We start from the raw sequence: 18,795 nt of genomic DNA on the forward strand, positions 1-18,795 counted from the left end.
TGTTTGGAAGGTCAGATCTTTAACATGCCTGCGCCTCTCTTGATCATTGGCGAGACCTATCTGAGCGTTTGCCAGCTGCTGCTCTGTGCTCCAGTTCTCGTTCCTTTTTCATCAGGGTTTAATTGTTGTTTTTTTTTAAAGGCCCCCTGGGTAACAGCTTGCATGTGATGGTATTGTACGTAGGTGTGGGGCCCTGGACTTACTGGACAGTGTTGATTTTCCAATTCACTTTTACTTTTTTCCCTCCCTAATTTTTTTTTCTTAAACAGGTCCCCAAGCAAGGACTATTCTTATGCAATCAAGTTTACCACAAGCTCAGCTGGCTTCGATATGGTAAGGAATGATGAGTTCCTTGGTTTTTGTGAGTAGCAATCGCCTGGGTTCATAGGACTGTAGGAGTCTTGATTAATACCAGTGTTCATAATAATAGACAGATTACTACATTTTCAATGAGTTATGAGGACTACCTCTTACCCTTCCCCTTGATCTCGAATAATACAAAAGCAGAAAGGTACAGTGCATTTTCTGAAACTCTTTAACAGCTTGCACAATTCTCAGGTCAAGGCCAGGAGCTGGGTGTTGGCATACCCAGTAGAGCACACAGGTTACCATTCATAAGGATGGTTCATGCCATCATCACCACTCCTGCCAGCACCCCGGACCTGCTGGAGGGAAGCTTCACATCTAATGAAGCAGTGCCGCAGGAGTCTCTCTGTCTTTCCCTGTTTTCTCCCCTTTCCCTCTTAACTTCTATCTCTATCCAAAATAAATCGATTAATTTAAAAAATAACTTCTAGTGGGGTCTGGCGGTAGCGCAGCGGGTGAAGTGCACACGGCTGTAAGTACACGGGCTACCAGCATAAGGATCCCGGTTTGAGCCCTGGCTCCCCACCTGCGAAAGGGGTCGCTTCATAAGCAGTGAAGCAGGTCTACAGGTGTCTGTTTTTCTTTCCCTTCTCTGTCTTCCCCTTCTCTCTGTCCTTCTAACAACAATAGCAATAACAATCATGGCAACAAGGGTGGCAAGATTGGGAAAAAATGGCTTCCAGGAGCAGTGGATTCATAGTGCAGGCACCGAGCCCCAGTGATAACCTGGAGGGGGAAAGAAAAAAAACGCTCTATGATCAGGCCTCATTCCCATGGAAAGCGCTCTCTTGTGGTGGTGATAGGAGGTGGTTAGCGTGCATGGGAGAAGAGCGCCTTTGCTCCTCTCTAGAAATCCCCATGTGCTATAAATTGGTCCCTCCCTGCCCGTCTTTATTACTCTTCCTCCTCTCCCTACTGGCTAAACCCTTGCCTCAGTCAGAGATACCCCCACCCCCTTTCTTTCTTATAGATCAATTTGTGGTGTTTGCATCCTGACTGCAACCAAGTCTGCCTACCACCTGGTTCTAAAATGGTTTCTTCTTAAGTGTCAAGCTCTTGATCTAGATCTTTCATCATGCCTGGTTCCTTCTGCTTTGGATTCTGCTTATTGAGCAAAATAATAAGAATGTTGGTAATAAACACCCAGTGTCTGAGACACAGCCAAACTTCTTGCAGGATAGCTACGGGCCAGTATCCAGGAGCCTCTGAAATAGAAACTTAAGACCCACCATTTACAGAGGTTGATTGGCAGCTTATTAAATTGGTCTCTTGATACCAGAACATAATGAAATGCTTATTTAAACATTCTCATTTATAAATGCCCTCTTTGAAGAAAATACCCGAGGCTTCTCTTGGAATGTTACTTTATTCTGCTTCTATGCGCTAAAAAAGATTTTAATTATATGTTGATTGCCATCATTTAGGCAGGGTGTGGAGAAATCAAGTAAGAATTCCCCCTGTCTACTGATGTAGGACAGGCAGGAAAAGTTGGAGAACACGGAAGGAAGGAAGGAAGGAAGGAAGGAAGGGAAGGACAGGGGTGTTCATTTCTGCCTTTTTAATGTACAAGTAGGCGAGCTAGAGGAACAGAAGATAAGAGATTGGTGACTGCCAGGAGCTGGGCAGCAAAGGATTGATTGTAAGAAGACATGGGGATTTGAGTCCGTTCTAGATATTGTAAATACATTTGTTCCAACTCGCGCAGGACTGACTTATAAGGCTGTGTTACTGTCTGAGATTTAGACTATATGAACAGCTCTTATGCCACCTGAGTATATTTCAGGTCTAAAGAAGGGTCCTTCACCTGTCAGCTCAGCCCGTTTTCCAACATGGCATCTGTCCTTTTGGCGTTCCAGCCAACAGCTTCGGTGTAAAAGTAAAATCACATTCCTGGACTTGCGGGGGGGGGGGGGGGTTGGGGGTTGTGGGGGGAATCGGGGAATCGGGGAACAAACTATTTCCTATAATTAGCTACTTGGGCAAGTGCATTGTGAAGAATCATGGTGATTGATCCTGAGCCCAAGGAGAAGAAAACACTTGATTTTGTGACCAGTAGTCAAACAGATCCTCCTCCTCTGTGGGCCTCGCTCAGGATCTGGCTAGCCGAGCCCACTGGGCCTAGACTGGCCTGCACCTGGTCACTACTCCAGGGAGCCTGCTCTCTTCATTTCCCAGTGCTGCCCTAAGAAAGTCATACAAACTGAGTGACCTAAAATAACAGAAATGTGTTTTTCTCACAGTCCTGGGGCTTAGAAACTAGAAGTCAAGGTTGGCACTCCTGTCAGAGACTCTTGGAGGAAGATCCATCTTGACCTCTTCACTTCCTCAGTTTATGGCTGATTATCCCCGATGATCTCGCCTCAAGACCCCTATCTTAATTACATCTGCCAACTTCTTTTTTTAAAGGTCACCGTCATAGGTTCTAGAAGTTTGGATGAGAACATATCCTTGGGATGGGGAGGGGTGGGGCTACCATTCACTCACCCACAACTGCTGAGTATGAATATTTCCTCCTCCTTTCAAGAAAGTGATGAATCAGAACAACCAAATGGGGGCCAGGCAGTGGCGCACCTGGTTAAGCACACACATTACAGTGTGCAAGGATGCAGGTTCAAGCCCCTGACCCCCACCTACGGGGGAGAACTTCACAAAGGGTGAAGCAGGGCTGCAGGTGTGTTTCTTACTCTCTACCTTCTCATCCCTCTCAATTTCTCTCTGTCTCTATTCTATAATAAGTCAATAAATATTTAAAACATTAATAAGAACAAGCAAAACAACACAAGGCTAACATTGTTTTGTAACATTACGATTTATATATATATATATATATATATATATATTTTTTTTTTTTTTTTTGATGTTGAAAACTAAGCCCTTGCCTGCTTATATCCCCGCACTGGGCACTGGGATACCCTCAGTCCCTGGGCACCACTTCTTTGCCCACCTCCCCAAGGCTAATGTTTGAGGGGACTTATCAGGGAGACCCTAGGGTGAAGACCTTGTTTATGCATTTACTTGTACTTTCTGGGAAAGTCTTCATAGTTTGTTAGAAAATCAAATCTTGGGAGTCTGGCAGTAGCGCAGCAGGTTAAGCGCACATGGCGCAGAGCGCAAGGACCAGCGTAAGCGTAAGGATCCTGGCTCGAGCCGCCCCCCCCCCCCCCCCCCCCCCGGCTCCCCACCTACAGAGGAGTCGCTTCACAAGCAGTGAAGCAGGTCTGCAGGTGTCTATCTTTCTCTCCCCCTCTCTCTTCCCCTTCTCTTTCTGTTTCTCTCTGTTCTATCCAACAACGATGACATCAATAACAACAATAATAACTACAACAATAAAAACCAAGGGCAACAAAAGGGAAATAAATGAATATTAAAAAACAATGAAAAAAAAGAAAATCAAATCCTGTCAGTTAAGTAAAACTGGAGCAAGTCTTGTCAACCCAAAGTTATTTTAAATATATTTTCTGTCAAGCTCAGACCCTGTGTAATGTGGAATCTCGCCTCTCTGGGCCACTTTTTCAACCAGAGGAAGAAACACCACCAACTTTCATCTAGTATCATCGCATTTTTGTTTGTTTGTTTGTTTGTTTTAACCAGAGCCTTGCTCAGCTCTGTTTTATGGTGATGCAGGGGATTGAACCTGGGACTTCAGGCATGAGAGTCTCTTTGCATAACCATTATGCTGTTTACCCCCCGCCTGTGTCATTGCATTTTGCATAGCCAAGTTTAACATTCTTTTTTATTTGGGGGGATACACCATAGCACTGTTTCACTGTCCACAGAGCTTCTCCTGGGGCAGGTGCTTCCAAGTGCTTCTGGTTTTGTTAATGACATTGTATTGTAAAAACAACCACACCCTTTCGTTCGCACATTGTCTGTGACCGCTTTCCTGCTGCAACAGCACAACTGAAGACTGTGATCAAGGTGGGATGTGCTACAAAGTTGTTTTTTGTTTTTTCATTTATTTATTTATTTATTTATTTACGAGAAAGATGGGCGAGAGAGAATGAACCAGACATCACTCTGGTATATGGGCTGCCCGGGATTGAACTCAGGACCTCATGGTTGAGAACCCAGTGCTTTATCCACTGCGCCACCTCCTAGACCACACAAAGTTGTTTTCTCTCTTTTTTTTTTATTTAAGAAAGGAGACATTAACAAAATCATAGGATGGGGGGGGTACAGTTCTACACAATTCCCACCACCCGATCTCTGTATCCCATCCCCTCCCCAATAGCTTTCCCATTCTCTATCCCTCTGGGAGCCTGGACCTAGGGTCATTGTGGGTTGCAGAAGGTGGAAGGTCTGGCTTCTGTAATTGCTTCCCTGCTGAACATGGGCGTTGACTGGTCGATCCATACTCCCAGACTGCCTCTCTCTTTCCCTAGTAGGGTGGGGCTCTGGGGAAGCGGAGCTCCAGGACACATTGGTGGGGTCTTCAGTCCAGGGAAGCCTGGCCAGCATCCTGATGGCATCTGGAACCTGGTGGCCACACAAAGTTTAATTGTATTTACTCTCTGACCTTTTGCCTGACTGGGTGTTTTTTGTTTGTTTTTTAATCAATTTATTTTCTACCAGGGTTATCGCTGGGGCTCAATATTGGCAGAATGAATCCACTGCTCCTGGTAGCCATTTCCCCCTTCCTCCCTCTATTTTATTAGTTAGGACAGAGAAATTGAGGCAAGCGGGGGAGGGGAAGAGGAGAGGGAGTGAGAAACATAAATACCTGTAGACCTGCCTCCCTGCTCATGAAGTTTCTTCCCTGCAGGTCAGGTGGAGAGCTGGAGCTCAAGCCCAGGTAACTGGAGCACTCTGCCAGCTGCACCACTGCCTGGCCCCCCCAACATAGTGTTTTAAAGAGACATAAAAGTGAGAATGATGTGCTTTTTCAAAATAATTGCTATTGTTAGTGATTTATCATCGGTTCACAAAATTACACGAGTCCAAGGGATCGTGTATATATGTGTCTGTGTATAGAAGTCACTAAACCCATCAACAAAGTTCCTGGGTGTTTACCCCAGCCCCCAGTAATCACTGTAACTCTCACAAAGTCTAAGATAACCTGCGGTTACTTTTTTAGCAGTTCCACTTGCTTAGTTACCTGTATTCCACACAGGAGTTAACCATCCAGATGTGGTTTTTTCACTTAGCATAACTGCCCCAGTTCCAAGTAGAAAGCATTTTACTGGGCATGCAAGGACTGAGCAGAGCATAATTATAATCCTGCTGAGCATCTGCTGACTGCCAGCCAGCATCTCCTCGATAAGGACCACCTCCTTTGATCTTGGTATTTTTATAAAATAGACTCTATTGGTCAAGTCAGAACACGGAAACCAAGCATTGAAGTCATTCACAGATGGCAGCACACTCTGATTTTCGTGAAACTGATCGTAGTGAACTTTTCTGTTGACTAGGAATCTGTCTGATATCGATCAAGATGGTAAGCTCACCGCAGAAGAGTTCATCCTGGCTATGCACCTAATCGATGTAGCCATGTCTGGTCAGCCGCTGCCACCGGCCCTGCCTCCGGAATACATTCCACCGTCCTTCAGGTAAGGAACATTTGGCGCCTCTCAGAAGTCATGTGCCGAGTACATGGGAAAAAAAATCTTTTTCCATCACTTGTCCAGTTCTGCTGTGACGGGTGAGAGTGAATCTATTTCCCCCTCCCCCCACCCCATACCTGCAGAAGAGTTCGATCTGGCAGTGGGATATCTGTCGTGAGCTCAACATCAGTGGATCAGCGGTTACCCGAGGAGCCTGTTCTTGAAGATGAGCAGCAGCAGCTGGAAAAAAAATTGCCTGGTAAGACAGTCTTTCTGTGGGAATGCCGTTAGGCACGCTGACATTCTCCTGTGTTCCTTTAACTGGCCTCAGTCAGAGACCAGACACTTTTCTCACACCTGCACCTTTGGATGTGCGCAGAGAAACCAGAGAATTCTGGACTATGGTAATGTACCCAGGTTCTGACTTTTTAACGATTTCTGTGGAGTTGGGGCCTCATGCAGGTGCGATTTCACTGTTGGCTCCCAGTCAGTGTTTTCATTCAGTGAGAATAAGGGACAGACAGAGAGGGAGGGAGGGAGGGAGGGAGGGAGAGATGCTATGGCTAGAGGCTGGGTCACATGTATAACAAGGCGCGTGTCATACCTGCTTCTTGTTCCGACTTTACAATTGAAGTCTGGAGGGCCTGGTGGTAGCACAGAAGGTTAAGCTCTGCACGGTGCGAAGCACAAGGACCCGCATAAGCATTCCCAGTTCGAGTCCCTGACTCCCACCTGCAGGGTTGGGGGGGGGGGTCACTTCACAAGTGGTGAAGCAGGTCTATCTTTCTCCTCTCCCCCTCTCTGTCTTCCCCTCCTCTCTCAATTTCTCTCAGTCCTATCCAGCAACAACAACAGCAACAGCACCAGTAACAATAAGAACAACAATAGGGGTAACAAAATGGGGAAAATGGCTTCCAGGAGCAGTAGATATGTAGTGTAGGCGCCGAGCCCTAGTGATAACCCTGGAGGCAAAAAAGAAAAGAAAAGAAAATTGAAATCTGATATTTCACTGCTAAACAGAAATATATATAATTTCTATCTATAGACACTCAAACTTGATAGACTTTAATTAATGCTGCCTATGCAGAAGTACTCTTTTCCTCATCTTGTCATAAAATTGGAAAGTCCTCAGTAAGAAGAAGCTATTGTATATGTAATGTGAACCTAGTGCACACAGTCCTCGTCTAGTCTGTCATGTAGTTCAGTATTCTCTGTTGGCTGTGAATTCTTCATGATGAGATGCCAGTTGATAGGAAGAGGCGAGGACATTTATCGAGGTGTCTGTCTACGTCAAGCCTTTTGTCAGTGTCATCTTGCTGCATTTGCTGAGCTCAGAGTTTCATTGACCTGCTATTGACACTAACTCGCCTCTCCCAGCTCTTCGCTAAATGCTGTGAGAACTTTTTTTTTGCAAGACTGCCGAACCAGTAAGGCTGCAGTAACACCCTGTACGTGCCTCTAGAAGGTTAGGAGGAACTTAGCATGAAGTTTATATAAACAGCCTCCACAGCTGTGCCCTGGGGTGTGGCAGAATCCTGAGGCCTGTTAGAAGCACTTGCTGGGGACTGACTAGTCTCTAATGGGAAAGATGCCAGGAATTCAGTTTCTCTGGGAAAAGACAGCAGAGTTGAGACCGGATGTACGGGAGTCATTATAAAAAGAAAGAGGCCCACAGTCAGTCTGGTAAGAGGAGTGATTTCTCTAGGGCAGATATGAACTGGACTCCTTAGAATATGCCCAGATGCCTTGCCGCCCCGCATAGGGGTGCCGTGGGCAGCACTGAGGGAGATCCATGATGGTGAGCGGTGCTGTGGTGTCTCTCCTCTCTTTTCTCACCCTGAAAATTAAATAAATGACCAAGTGGAGCCCAAGGATGTAGCTCGTCGGTAACATGAGTGTGTGACACCCCGAGTTCTAACTCGGTGTCATATTTAATAATAATTAACACTAATAATAAGTGTGGGGGTGGGAAGAGGTGGTTGCAGTGTTTCCCGCCCTAGTGCTTCCTCCCAGGAACCCAGGTACACCCCTGTCTGGTCTGCGCTGACAACAGCGCTCCGCAGGGTTTCCCACCGGAGAGCGTGACTTCTGGGTGTGGGCTTTCCTGTCTTAAAGTCACGTTCGAGGACAAGAAGCGGGAGAACTTCGAGCGCGGGAACCTGGAGCTGGAGAAGCGGCGCCAGGCGCTCCTGGAGCAGCAGCGCAAAGAGCAGGAGCGCCTGGCGCAGCTGGAGCGCGCGGAGCAGGAGCGCAAGGAGCGCGAGCGGCAGGAGCAGGAGCGCAAGCGGCAGCTGGAGCTGGAGAAGCAGCTGGAGAAGCAGCGGGAGCTGGAGCGGCAGCGCGAGGAGGAGCGGAGGAAGGAGATCGAGAGGCGGGAGGTGAGCCTGGGCTCCTGGCTGCCCCCACTCCCAGAGTCCTTGGACTCGTTTGGCCATCTCACCATCACCATCTCTGTTGCCTTTGCTAGACTTCTGTTGTCAAAAGGAAATTTCTTCATTTATGTATTTATTCCCTTTTGTAGCCCTTGTTGTTTTATTGTTGTAGTTATGATTGTTGTTGTTATAGATGTCGTCATTGGATAGGACAGAGAGAAATGGAGAGAGGAGGGGAGACAGAGAGGGGGGAGAGAAAGACAGACACCTGCAGACCTGCTTCACCACCTGTGAAGTGACTCCCCTGCAGGTGGGGAGCCAGGGGCTCGAACTGGGATCCTTAAGCTGGTCCTTGCGCTTGGTGCCAGGTGCACGTAACCTACTGCGCTACCGCCCAACTCCCAATAATTTCTTATTTGACCCATGAAATCATAGTTACTTCATGCAAGAAAGTTTTTTTTTCCCCTGGGGTGTTGATCGCTTGATTTGACTTTAACTGGTCATCTTACTCATTTAATGAAAGCTTCCAGGGCTGAGTGGTGGTAAACCTAGTAGAGCATGCATGCCACCATGTGAGAGGTCCCAGGTTCAAGTCCCCGTTCCCCTTCTTTTTTTTTTTTCCCCTCCAGGGTTATTGCTGGGCTCGGTGCCTGCACCATGAATCCACCGCTCCTGGAGGCCATTTTTTCCCCCTTTTGTTGCCCTTGTTGTAGCCTCGTTGTGGTTATTATTATTACCATTGTTGATGTTGTTTGTTGTTGGATAGGACAGAGAGAAATGGAGAGAGGAGGGGAAGACAGAGGGAGAGAGAAAGATAGACACCTGCAGACCTGCTTCACCGCCTGTGAAGCGACTCCCCTGCAGGTGGGAAGCCAGGGGCTCGAAGTGGGATCCTTACTCCGGTCCTTGCGCTTTGTGCCACATGCACTTAACCCACTGTGTCACCACCTGACTTCCCCTCCCTTCCCCTTCTACAGGGGGGAAGTTACATGAGTGGTGAAGCTGTGTCACTGGTATCTCTCTGTCTTTCTGTCTCTCTCTCACTATGTATTTCTGTCTCTCCCACTCTATAAAAAAATCAAGAAAAAAGTAAAAAAAAAAATTAAAACCACCTATGAAAACTAGGGCTATGTGTATACAGGCCTGGTGGAAAACAAAACCAACGCAGAATGATTCCTGGCTCTTTAAGAGGCAATAAAAAAGGAAATGCATGGAGCGGGGGCGGGGTGCAGGTGCACCTGCTTGAGCGTACATGTCACCATGCTTAAGGGTCCAGGTTCAAGCCCCTGGTCCCTACCTTCAGGGAAGAAGCTTCATCAGTGGTGAAGCAGGTCTGCAGGTGTCTCTCTTTCTGTCTCCCTCTCTGTCTCTCTCGTCCTTCTCAACTTCTATCTCGATCTGCATAAATAATGTATTTTTTAAAAGTTACTCAGTTACTCTTGAGGCATCAAAATCCATGATGAAATGTTCCTGTCCGACTTCATCTTGTGTAAAGATACTAGCCTTGCCTTCATGTAAGAAATGCCACATAAAATTCTCTATTATAATCTCTTGCATTATATAATAATAGTTCACACCTAGTAGGTGCGGCTGACTAGCTGTAACACTGGTTCTCTGGCAGCAGGGGAAGCAGCTCATCTAGTTGAACACCAGACTGGGGTTCCCCGTTTGATCCCCCTGCTATATGTGCTTGACTTCTCCCTCTATCTCATGTGAAACTCTCTCTCATATGTAGTCAGTCATGTAAACCTTGGGGAAAAAGATCCTACAGGAACTGGAGAGATGGTTCCCCAGGTAGAGTGTCTGCCTTGCTGTGCACAGGCCGGGTCCAGGCCCCGCCCCTTCCCCGGCCCCTGTCCCTGTCCCTGCCCCTGCCCCAGCCCCTCCCCCGGCCCCAGCCCCTGCCCCTGGCCCCTGCCCCGGCCCCAGCCCCTGTCCCTGCCCCGGCCCCGGCCTCTGTCCCAGGAGAAGCTTCTATTTCGACTCTTCTCTATCCAGAGTAAAACGTGGCACAGAATAGTGAAATCCTGTAACCTCAGTCTACTAAAATATGTTACTATACAGTCAACTCACAGAAAAAAATCAACCTATCATCTATTTGGATATGTCATAGGCTGCAAAACGAGAACTTGAAAGGCAGCGACAGCTTGAGTGGGAACGGAACCGAAGGCAAGAACTGTTGAATCAAAGAAACAAAGAACAGGAAGACATAGTTGTCCTGAAAGCAAAGAAGAAGACTCTGGAATTTGAATTAGAAGCCCTCGTGAGTAAAGTTTGCGCTTGGGGCGTGTGCTGACATATTTTGGAACATGAGTCATTCTTGATGATACTAATTCGTATGTTTGTGTTTAAGAATGACAAAAAGCATCAGCTCGAAGGAAAACTTCAAGATATCAAATGTCGATTGACCACCCAAAGGCAAGAAATCGAGAGTACAAACAAGTCCCGAGAGCTGAGAATCGCCGAAATCACCCACTTACAGCAGCAGCTGCAGGTTTGTCACCGCCTCTCCTAAAGGCATTTGGGTGTGCATGGTTGCTCTTTATATATATATATATATATTTCCCTTTTTAATATTTATTTATTCCCTTTTGTTGCCCTTGTTTTTTTACTGTAGTTATTATTGTTGTTGTGACTGATGTCATTGTTGTTGGATAGGACGGAGAGAAATGGAGAGGGTATGGGAAGACAGAGAGGGGGAGAGAAAGACAGACACCTGCAGACCTGCTTCACCACCTGTGAAGCGACTCTCCTACAGGTGGGGAGCCGGGGGCTCGAACTGGGATCCTTAAGCCGGTCCTTGCGCTTTGCGCCACGTGCACTTAACCTGCTGCGCTACCACCTGGCTCCCTCTTTTTTTTTTTTTTGCCTACAGGGTTATTGCCGGGGCTCAGTGCCTACACCACGAATCCACTGCTCCTGGAGGCCATTTTTTCCCTTTTGTTACCCTGGTTGTTTTACCATTGTTGTGGTTATTATTATTATTGTTGTTACTGATGTTGTTGTTGTTGTTGGATAGGACAGAGAGAAATGGAGAGAGGAAGGAAAGACAAAGGGGGAGAGAAAGAAAGACACCCGCAGACCTGCTTCACCTCCTGTGAAGCAACTCCACTGCAGGTGGGGAGCCAGGGGCTCGAACCAAGATCCTTATACAGGTCCTTGTGCTTAGCACCACATGCGCTTAACCCACTGTGCTACTGCCTGACCCCCAGTTTCTCTTCTTTATTTCAATTGCTCACTCAACAAGCATCAGGTATCAGCCCTGAACCAGGGTTAGGAGGCCTTGCCCAGTTCTGCTTCATGGTGGAGCTACAGGTTGAACCAAGGAACTCAAAGCCTTTGGCGTGAAAAGAATGTGCAAAACCCGGCCCATGAAAGCATATTTTATGGCTCAGTGTCTCTTCTGTCTGGGTGAATATCGTGTTTACCTTTAGAGGAAATGACTGTGTAGGGGCTGCTGGGTGGTGGTGCACCTGGTTGAGTGCAGGTGTTACAATGTGCAAGGACCCAGGCTCAAGCCCCCACCTGCAGGGGCAAAGCTTTTCAAGTGGTGAAGCAATGTTGCAGGTGTCTCTGTCTCTCTCCTTCTCTAGCACCCCCTTCCCTCTCACTTTCTGGCTGTCTGTATCCAATAAATAAATAATTATAAATAAAAAGACAATACGAATTGAATAAATATTAAAAATAAAGGAAACGACAGTGGCAACTTTCAGAACTTCATTGCTAGAAAGTGAAAACATTAAATGCTGGCAACTTGTTTTTCTTTTCTTTTTTTTTTTTTTTTTGCCTCCAGGTTTACCACTGGGGCTCGGTGCCTGCACTACGAATGCACTGCTCCTAGAGGCCATTTTCCCCATTTTTGTTGCCCTTGTTGTTGTTACTGTCATTTTTGCTATTGCTGTTGTTGTTCTTGGACAGGACAGAGAGAAATCAAGAGAGGAGGGGGAGACAGAGAGGGGAGAGAAAGATAGACACCTGCAGACCTGCTTCACTACCTGTGAAGTGACCCTCCTGCAGGTGGGCAGCTGAGGGCTCGAAGCAGTATCCTTAGGCTGTTCCTTGCGCTTCGCGCCGTGTGCACTTAACCCACTGCACTACTGCTGGGCCCTGACAGGTACCTTTTTAAAGTGTGTTCCCCTTGGGAAAATTAAGCATGAAAGCCAAAATTACTGTATCACTGGCTGTTCTGTGACCAAACACATTTATTTATTTATCATTGATTTAATAAATGATCAACAAGACCATCTGATAATAGGCATACAATTCCACATAATTCTCACCACCAGAGCTCCATATCAATCTCCTCCCTTGAAAGCTTTCCTATTCTTTATCCCTCTGGGATTATGGACCCAGGATCATTATGGGTGCAGAAGGTGGAATGTCTGGCTTCTGTAATTGCTTCCCCACTGAACATGGGCATTTGCATGTTGATCCATACTCCCAGCCTACTCTCTTTCCCTAGTGGGGTAGGGGTCTGGAGAGGTGTGGTTCCAGGACACATCGGGGGTCGTCTGCCCAGGGAAGTCAGGTTGGTGTCATGGTAATATCTGTAACTTGGTGGCTGAAAAAGCCTTAAGCTATTAAAGCAGAACAAATTGTTTAATAATCAGAAACCTAAAGGCAAGAATATCGCAGATGAGAATTGATGTATCAGTTCTGCAAAAAGCTAGTAGGTCTATTTTAGGTATATTCCAAGGGGTCCATGACTTTATTAATTTTTGCTTGTGCCTAATAGCTAACATGCAGGTGGGCCAAAGGTATTCTCTGGGGAGATGTTATCAGAGTTGGAAATAGGACTAGACACCTGGAGATCTGCTTCATTGCCTATGAAGTGACTCCCCTGCAGGTGGGGAGGCAGGTGCTCAAACCGGGATCCTTACGCTTAACAGGCTGCGCTACCGACTGACTCCCATTTATTTGTTTTTTACAAATAAAAGTCGTGTGGTCCAGTGATAAAGCTTTGTACTTTCAGGTATGAGGTCCTGAACTCGATCCCAGCAGCACACGTGCCAGAGTGATGTCTGGTTCTTTCTCTCTCCTCCTCAAAACAAAGATAGAAGTCATATTCTTTAATATCTGTTGAAAGGATTGTCGTTTTAGTGAAACTTGTAGGAAATATATAGGAAGAACTCAGCTGATCTTGAGCAAATTCAAACAGCTTTGTACTGTATTTAGCTTTTTTCCTCACAAAGTCAATTATAAAAAATTATCTCAGTAGCTATTTAAAAGTGTATCCATAAGACTGAGGAAATAACATAGTGATTATGCAGAAAGACCTTCATGCCTGATGCATCAGGGGTTCCAGGTACCAAAGGTTCCAGGTTCAAACCGGAGTGCCACCAGAAGCTAGAGTTTAGCAGTGCTTGGGGGAGGTGGGGAGTCCATATCCTGAGTGGTAAACAAACACAGAACATGTAAGATCCTGGCTGTTGGGAATTTCTTTATGGTTTCTTTTTCAGCTTTGGCTCTGTGGTAGCTCTCATTTCAGCCCTTTGGAGTATCACAGTTCAGAACAGGAGTCTATTATGAGTCATTGTGCAAGCAACAGGCTCACCACACTTCCACTTGATCCCTGTGCAAGTGAGAGGTCATTCTTTTGTTTTCTCTGTTCATTTGTACCTACAGACTTTTTTTTTTTTTTAAGTTTAGAAAATAGGATGAACTCAACAAAGATTGTAGGAATACCCAGGGAGTCATAACTGTGCCGGCCTTATTTTAGTGAGAAACATTGACTAGTATGTAAGTCACTGCAGAGGATTGGGGAAGAGGCATCTACACAGGATGGTTTGTCCCTCATTCACTGTTACTCTCCTTCTCTGCTAGGAGTCGCAGCAAATGCTTGGAAGATTGATTCCAGAAAAACAAATACTCAATGACCAATTGAAACAAGTTCAGCAAAACAGTTTGCACAGTACGTGTTTTATTTTTAAAGTTGTTCTTTTCCCCTTATTCTCTGCCAAGAACGTCCTTAAAAGAAGCCAGAATATTGAAGACCTTTTTTTTTTCTCATTGCCAACTTGTCTTTTCTTGTAATTTTTTTTTTTTTTAATAGGAGAATCGCTTCTTACGCTCAAACGAGCCATAGAAGCGAAAGAACTAGCTAGGCAGCAACTTCGAGACCAACTGGATGAAGTTGAGAAAGAGACAAGATCAAAACTACAGGAGATCGACATTTTCAACAATCAGCTGAAGGTAACTGTGCCTACGTGGATGTCTTTCTTTCTTTCTCTTTCTCTTTCTCTTTCTCTCTCTTTCTCTCTCTCTCTTTCTTTTTTTAGTTTTTTTTAGTAACTTAATCAAGATAACGGACACAAGTCTGCACTGTTCCCACCACCAGTTCTGGATCCCCACTCCCTCCAATGCAAGCAGCTGTCCTAAGGTTGCAGATATGTGTGAGCTCTTACTTCTTTTTATTTTTTTAATTTTTTTATTTTTTATTTAAGAAAGGATTAATTAAGAAAACCATAGGGTAGGAGGGGTACAATTCCACACAATTCCCACCACCCAATCTTCATTTCCCACCCCCTCCCCTGATAGCTTTCCCACTCTCTATCCCTCTGGGAGCATGGACCCAGGGTCGTTGAGGGATGCAGAAGGTAGAAGGTCTGGCTTCTGTAACTGCTTCCCCGCTGAACATGGGCATTGACTGGTCGGTCCATACTCCCAGTCTGCCTCTCTCTTTCCCTAGTAGGGTGGGTCTCTGGGGAAGCAGAGCTCCAGGACACATTGGTGGGGTCTTCAGTCTAGGGAAGCCTGGCCAGCATCCTGGTGGCATCTGGAACCTGGTGATTGAAAAGAAAGTTAACATACGAAGCCAAACAAATTGTTGAGCAATCATGGACCCAAAGCTTGGAATAGTGGAGAGGAAGTGTTAGGGGTGTACTCACTGTAAACTCTAGTGTACTTCTGCTTTCAGGTATATATTTTGCAGTAGTTTACAGATACTTGTGAACATAGGCTCTCTCTCACAGAAACTGGTGTCTTTCTAGGTTTTGGGACTTTGTTAGAAAGTGAACCACCTGAGATGAAATTAGAGTGTACTATAAAAGGAAAGGTCTCACCCGAGTGATGAAGTTGAAGGGTTGTCATTCCACACGTGAAGTCACTGGACACAGTCTGAAGTGAAGCATGTTGAGGTGGCAATCATTGTGTTGGTTAGGTTGTGATCGGCAGATGCAATATTATTTGATATGGATTGGGAGAGGCATACGGGAAAGTGGCCCCTATCCAAGGGTTCCAGGACTGGGGGAAGTAGGGGCTCTATAGTGGAGATGTGAGGTTCCTGCTGTCTTAGGGTTCAAAAAGACAATCGATAGTTAATGTTATCATCACATTATTTGGTAATTGGGTTAACTTTGAAAAGACCTTTTGTTAGGGTTTGCTGTACAGTACCCGGTATCTTGTATACAGCTCTGCTATTGGTTGCTTCTGATCTACTTGGTCTAGGCTTTTGAGAGTCTGCATATCAATTACACAGCCTATATATTGAAAAGATTCAGTTTGTGTTGTGAAAAACTTCGAGACATACAATTAATTTTCCCCCTCTTGTATTAACTAACTAGTGATTTATATGACTACATTTTACTAGGTGTGTACATAAACACCACTCCCACCACCAAAAGACTGTGACCCATCCCTCCCACCCACTCCCACCCCCCACTGGCCCAGGAAGCTGCATGTCTGTCCCTCACCACAGGGCTTTTATTTTGGTGCCCTACTTACAATTTGGTCAGGTCCTGCTTTTAGTTTCCCTTTCAGATCTTCTTCCTCAACTTCTGTTGATGAGTGGGATCATCCCATACTCATCTTTATCTTTCTGACTTAGCTCACTTAACATAATTCCTTCTAGCTCTGTCCAAGATGGGTCAGAGAAGGTGGGTTCATTGTTCTTGATAGCCACATGGTATGAGCTCTTATTTCTATAACTGTCTGTCTATATTCATATTTATCTGCCCACCCCCTCCCCCCATGGTCCCATCTTCTCGTCCTTTCCGAGTCACACCTGCATTACTACTTCCAATGTCCTCCCTGTTCCTCTTCTCTCTCCGTGTCCTGGTGGAATTGGGGTTCAGAGCCCTCCAGTCATCTTCCCCCACCCATTTCTTCCCCTCTGGGATTATCAGGAGCAGAAGGTGAGAGTTTTGGCTTCTGTAATTACTTCTCCAGTGGACATGGACGTTGACAGGTCAATCCATTCCCCATGTTTCTCTCTTGCTCTGGTGGAGTAGCTTTCTTTTCTGACTGGCCAAATGATTAGTTGATATTTCATCCAAAGCAAATAATTATTATGCTTTTTTGTTAGCCTTTGTGAAAACCTGCACATTTACACAGTAGAACATTAAACAATCTACATTTAATTGTCTCCTTAAAAATATAACAATTAGATTGACACTAAATTAGGACTGAGTGAGTAGCTTCAGTGTGATATCTATCTTTAAGTTGAATTATGTTTTTATACATTGCTGTCCTTTCATCTGTTGATAAATTCCATCAGTTGAATTCTAAAATCTGAACTTCAGTAGCTTCAGTTGAAGACTACTACAAAAAGTAACTATTTTCAGGAGTCGGGTAGTTGCGCAGTGGGTTAAGCGCACATGGTGCAAAATGCAAGGTCTGGTGTAAGGATCCCGCTTCGATCCCCCGGCTCCCCACCTGCAGGGGAGTCACTTCACAAGCGCCGAAGCAGGTCTGCAGGTGTCTATCTTTCTCTCCCCCTCTCTGCCTTCCCCATCTCTCTCCATTTCTCTCTGTCCTATCCAATGACGCCATCAATAACTACAACAACAGTAAAACAAGGGCAACAAAAGGGGGGAAGTAACTATTTTCTCTTTTAAGACTAATGCACTTTCTGCCACTCTTTTCTTTCAAGATGGTACTTTAAGATAGATCTTATTTTACCACCTCTCGTTTTAAAAGTTTGTCCTCTAACTGCTGTAGTTGTCTCTGCATCAGAGTTAATATATAGTTTTGTCCTAGATATATACATTTATACATAGTAAACTTGGGAAAGTGCCAGAGTTCTTAGGGAATAGAAAAGTCATTAGTTTATAGCCTCTTCTGACTTGGGACTTTGAACTTTACAACTTTCTCATCTTATGAATGACAATTCTTAGCGTAAACACACAACAAGAACATCTCACTTATTATTAACAGTGATCACATACTTTGGGTTTATATAAGTGCTGGAGTTTTTATCAATTATGACCTTATCCAAAATGGGACTTTATAAGTTTTCCCCAAAAAACTACTAATTTTCCTTTTCTGTCTTGGAATGCTATAGACCTAATCCTGGCCAGTTTAGCTTTTGACATTCACTAATAGAAAGCTGAAATCCTAGTTATTACTCTAGAATACAAAAAAAGCTTTATAATACATTTGCTGTTTTTCACTTGGCCCCTTTGAATTGAGATTCTAGGCCAAACTGTCTAGACGTTGAAGTCTGAGGTGTGTGTGTGTGTCGGTCTGGCTTCGCGAGAGGAGACAGATGACCCGGGACTCATGGCTGGGTTGTAGGCAGTATCTCTTTATTCATGCAGGACGCAGCACAATCTAAGCCAAGCTAAGCTAAACCTAACACTACAACTTCAACTTACCACTACCAAAATGAACAATGTTGTTCTTATATACTTTCCAAGTAGGGTGTAAACAGGATGTGATGTAGAGAGGGTGGAGAGAAAAGTGACTGGTGAAAATCAGGGTGTGACAGGGAGAGGGGCCGGAGCAGGCGAGAATTCTACCACTGAACCACTAGTGCCCTGGAGGGAGTGTGGTGCTTTATGTAAATGTAAAAGTGATTTATGTAAATAGACCGCAGCTTTGAATGGGATCAAACTAATCCCTATACAGGCATACTGGTGCTTGGTTAAGCAGAAGCCAGGGGGAGCTGGCATACTACCCAACATGTGTGTATTTTGAATAATAGGTACTAAACTTTTTTCTTAATTGTTCGATTCTGGGAAAGTACTCTCAGGGGAAATATTCTTTGAGCCAACTAAGTGTTGCTTTTCTACTTCATGTTATGGCTACACAAAATGTCTGTGTGTCTATACTAGTCTCAATGTGTGTATTCTGTATTTGTGATCACATGTGATGTGTTAGAAGTCCTGCTTCAAACCGTTCATCTCTAGAACAAACACGATAAAATGCTCACATTAACTTGCCTCGTGACCGTCACTGTTTCAAGCAAAGAGAATCTGACACCGTTAGAAGCTCCCAGTCGGTTTTCAGTGGCGTTCTGGAATCTGGTCTGTTACACAGTCAGGAATTTTCTGAGCTTAGGCAGTAAGTAGTCCAGATTTCTGCCTTAATCTCAAGATTCCTTTCTTGAGAATTTTGACTCTCAAAGCAAAATATATTAGAAAGTGATACTCTAGTGGGTGGTTTTGGGATTATCCCTGCTATCAAGTCAGTGTTGCCATTGCCACTGACAGTACCCTTACCATGTACCGTGAGTCGCTGTTACAGTACTTAGTAATCTAATGCTGCCACCAGTACGAGACAGCTGCCTAAACACACAC

The 18,795-nt window shown here is 45.2% G+C and overlaps 1 protein-coding gene across 5 annotated transcripts in view; it reads left to right on the forward strand.

Moving 5' to 3' along the window:
- The window catches only part of ITSN1 (intersectin 1), a 209,352-nt gene that overhangs the window by 98,555 nt on the left and 92,002 nt on the right, over window positions 1–18,795 (forward strand). For all 5 annotated transcript variants that reach the window (XM_060198668.1, XM_016186705.2, XM_060198667.1 and 2 more), the window contains 8 exons: window positions 270–333; window positions 5,775–5,912; window positions 6,050–6,165; window positions 8,022–8,284; window positions 10,392–10,541; window positions 10,632–10,772; window positions 14,102–14,189; window positions 14,331–14,470. In XM_060198668.1, coding sequence (XP_060054651.1) covers window positions 270–333; window positions 5,775–5,912; window positions 6,050–6,165; window positions 8,022–8,284; window positions 10,392–10,541; window positions 10,632–10,772; window positions 14,102–14,189; window positions 14,331–14,470 — 1,100 coding nt within the window. The remainder of the gene's footprint in view (window positions 1–269; window positions 334–5,774; window positions 5,913–6,049; window positions 6,166–8,021; window positions 8,285–10,391; window positions 10,542–10,631; window positions 10,773–14,101; window positions 14,190–14,330; window positions 14,471–18,795) is intronic.

Source organism: Erinaceus europaeus, chromosome 9, assembly GCF_950295315.1.
Source record: "Erinaceus europaeus chromosome 9, mEriEur2.1, whole genome shotgun sequence".
NCBI lineage: Eukaryota > Metazoa > Chordata > Mammalia > Eulipotyphla > Erinaceidae > Erinaceus > Erinaceus europaeus.